The following is a 1,809-nucleotide window of genomic DNA, read 5'->3' as shown; positions in this document are numbered from 1 at the left end:
ACCAGTGAAAACTGACGTATTTTTAAAAGACTAAGCGCTTGTTAGAAAATAAGGAATAGGCTGGAGCTGCTCGGTAAATGCATATTGGAAATTGCGACTCCACGCAAAGCCTAGTAGTCTTAATATTCATTTTTGTTATTTTCGATCCGCTTGTGGATCTTTAGTACACTTTCCGTCTGTATAATTATTTAAACTTTATAACACTTGTACTTTGTAATATTATTTTATACTCCCAAGACTTCTGCTGTGCTAAATGTGAATATTTATATCAATCGGCACGCATAAACCCCAAGTCCGGGCCCACTGGGAAATCAGGGTGTGACAGGTTGGTATCAGAGCCAACATTTTAGCGAATTAGATACTAGCCTTTTGTGTCTAAGCTCAAATATCACAATAGCATATTCCTTAGACGTTTTCCGAGTCCAGGCATTAACCTAAGGCCACTCTTATCTATTTAGTTAATGATTTTGATATTTAACAGGTAAATTATGCCGCCAAGACGACGAGGAACGGGAAAAGGTCCCATGCAGGGAGGACCGTCACGACTACTACCATCACACTCGTATCACTTGGAACATCCCCAACATTCGAGTGAGTCACATTCATCACAACCCACTAGACACTCAGTCTGACATCACTCTTCTCATTCACACCATTCTTACCATTCCCGCTCCCACTCACATCATGATTCATTAGACCCATCTCAATACATAAATTCACCTCCTCCTAGCCAAAATCAACAAGATAACGACTCTGGCCTAGAGATGCCACCATCTAGAACAAATCTGCATCTTATAGAACTATCTAGTGACACGGCATCATATGCAGGTTAACCATACCAAGGTCCAGATGAGTGGGATCAATATTTCAACCAATTCACTTTTTAAAATACCCCCGAATATAAAAGACCATCTTATCCACCTCCTCAAACACTGCCACCTCCATAAGAGGATGAGCCAATGGAGCAACAACAACCACCACCACAACCAAGGAAGCCTCGCACCGGTGCATGAATGTCAGTGCGTGTTGGGCAATGGTTGGGATCACTTCCACCTTTACCCCCAACTTACCCAACTATACCAGAGGACCCACAAATGGGTAGACCCTCCAATCCTAAACCTATTGTTGAGCCATCTCAACAACCACCTACGGGTTATGATAAATCTATTACCACATATCCGGATATGACTGGATATAATACTTCTTATACAGAAGCCTCTACTGATTATAACTATTCGGATCCGTCTTACGACCCCTATTTACAGGCGATCCTTCAAAATTCTTTATATCCACCTCCATTTCCTTATACTTACCAACACTCGGGTAGTACAAACCCCGGATATCCGTACACGGTTGTTCCGCAACCACAACCACCAGAACAAGCTCCTATTGAAGCTATCAATAAAGCGTTGGAACGAGCCGAACAAATCCAACGACAAGCGAAAAAGAATGAACAGAGGACTAGTAAGATATTCAAGAAACTCTCAAAGATTATTAATGGAAAGAAAGACGATTGAAGAATTTAAGTACTATCTTTCATTGTAATTTTTATTTCTAAAAGTCCTTTAAGGACAATGTATTGTGATCTCCTTCCAAAAGTCCATAACTTGGACAAGTATTGTAATTTCTCTTATTATGAAAAATTTCGAATTATCTTCTAATTTCTTTTCACAATTATTCAAGCGTTCGTCTCGACATTTAATTCGAACTTTATTTGATATGTCTGAAATCAACAAAATCTTCTTAAAGGTTTGATAGCCATATGGCAAAGCCTAAATTATTGGCAATTATTACTGCAGTTGTGACAAT

General features: G+C 39.5%; 1 protein-coding gene across 1 annotated transcript; it reads left to right on the top strand.

The window, feature by feature from the left end:
* The first annotated feature begins 1,013 nt into the window (after positions 1 to 1,013).
* On the top strand, positions 1,014 to 1,517 carry LOC110933994 (alpha/beta-gliadin clone PW1215-like). Its single transcript, XM_022177190.1, has one exon. The coding sequence runs from the start codon at positions 1,014 to 1,016 to the stop codon at positions 1,515 to 1,517; it is 504 nt and encodes a 167-aa protein (XP_022032882.1).
* Positions 1,518 to 1,809: the final 292 nt, after the last annotated feature.

The sequence above is a fragment of the Helianthus annuus genome, chromosome 4, assembly GCF_002127325.2.
Source record: "Helianthus annuus cultivar XRQ/B chromosome 4, HanXRQr2.0-SUNRISE, whole genome shotgun sequence".
In the NCBI taxonomy this organism is placed as follows: Eukaryota; Viridiplantae; Streptophyta; class Magnoliopsida; order Asterales; family Asteraceae; genus Helianthus; species Helianthus annuus.
The sequence above is the reverse complement of the archived record's forward strand: the minus strand, read 5'-3'. Positions and strand labels throughout refer to the sequence as shown.

Coding starts and splice junctions, on each gene's coding strand:
- LOC110933994 (XM_022177190.1), top strand. CDS start 1,014: ATGTCAGTGCGTGTTGGGCAATGGTTGGGATCACTTCCACCTTTACCC.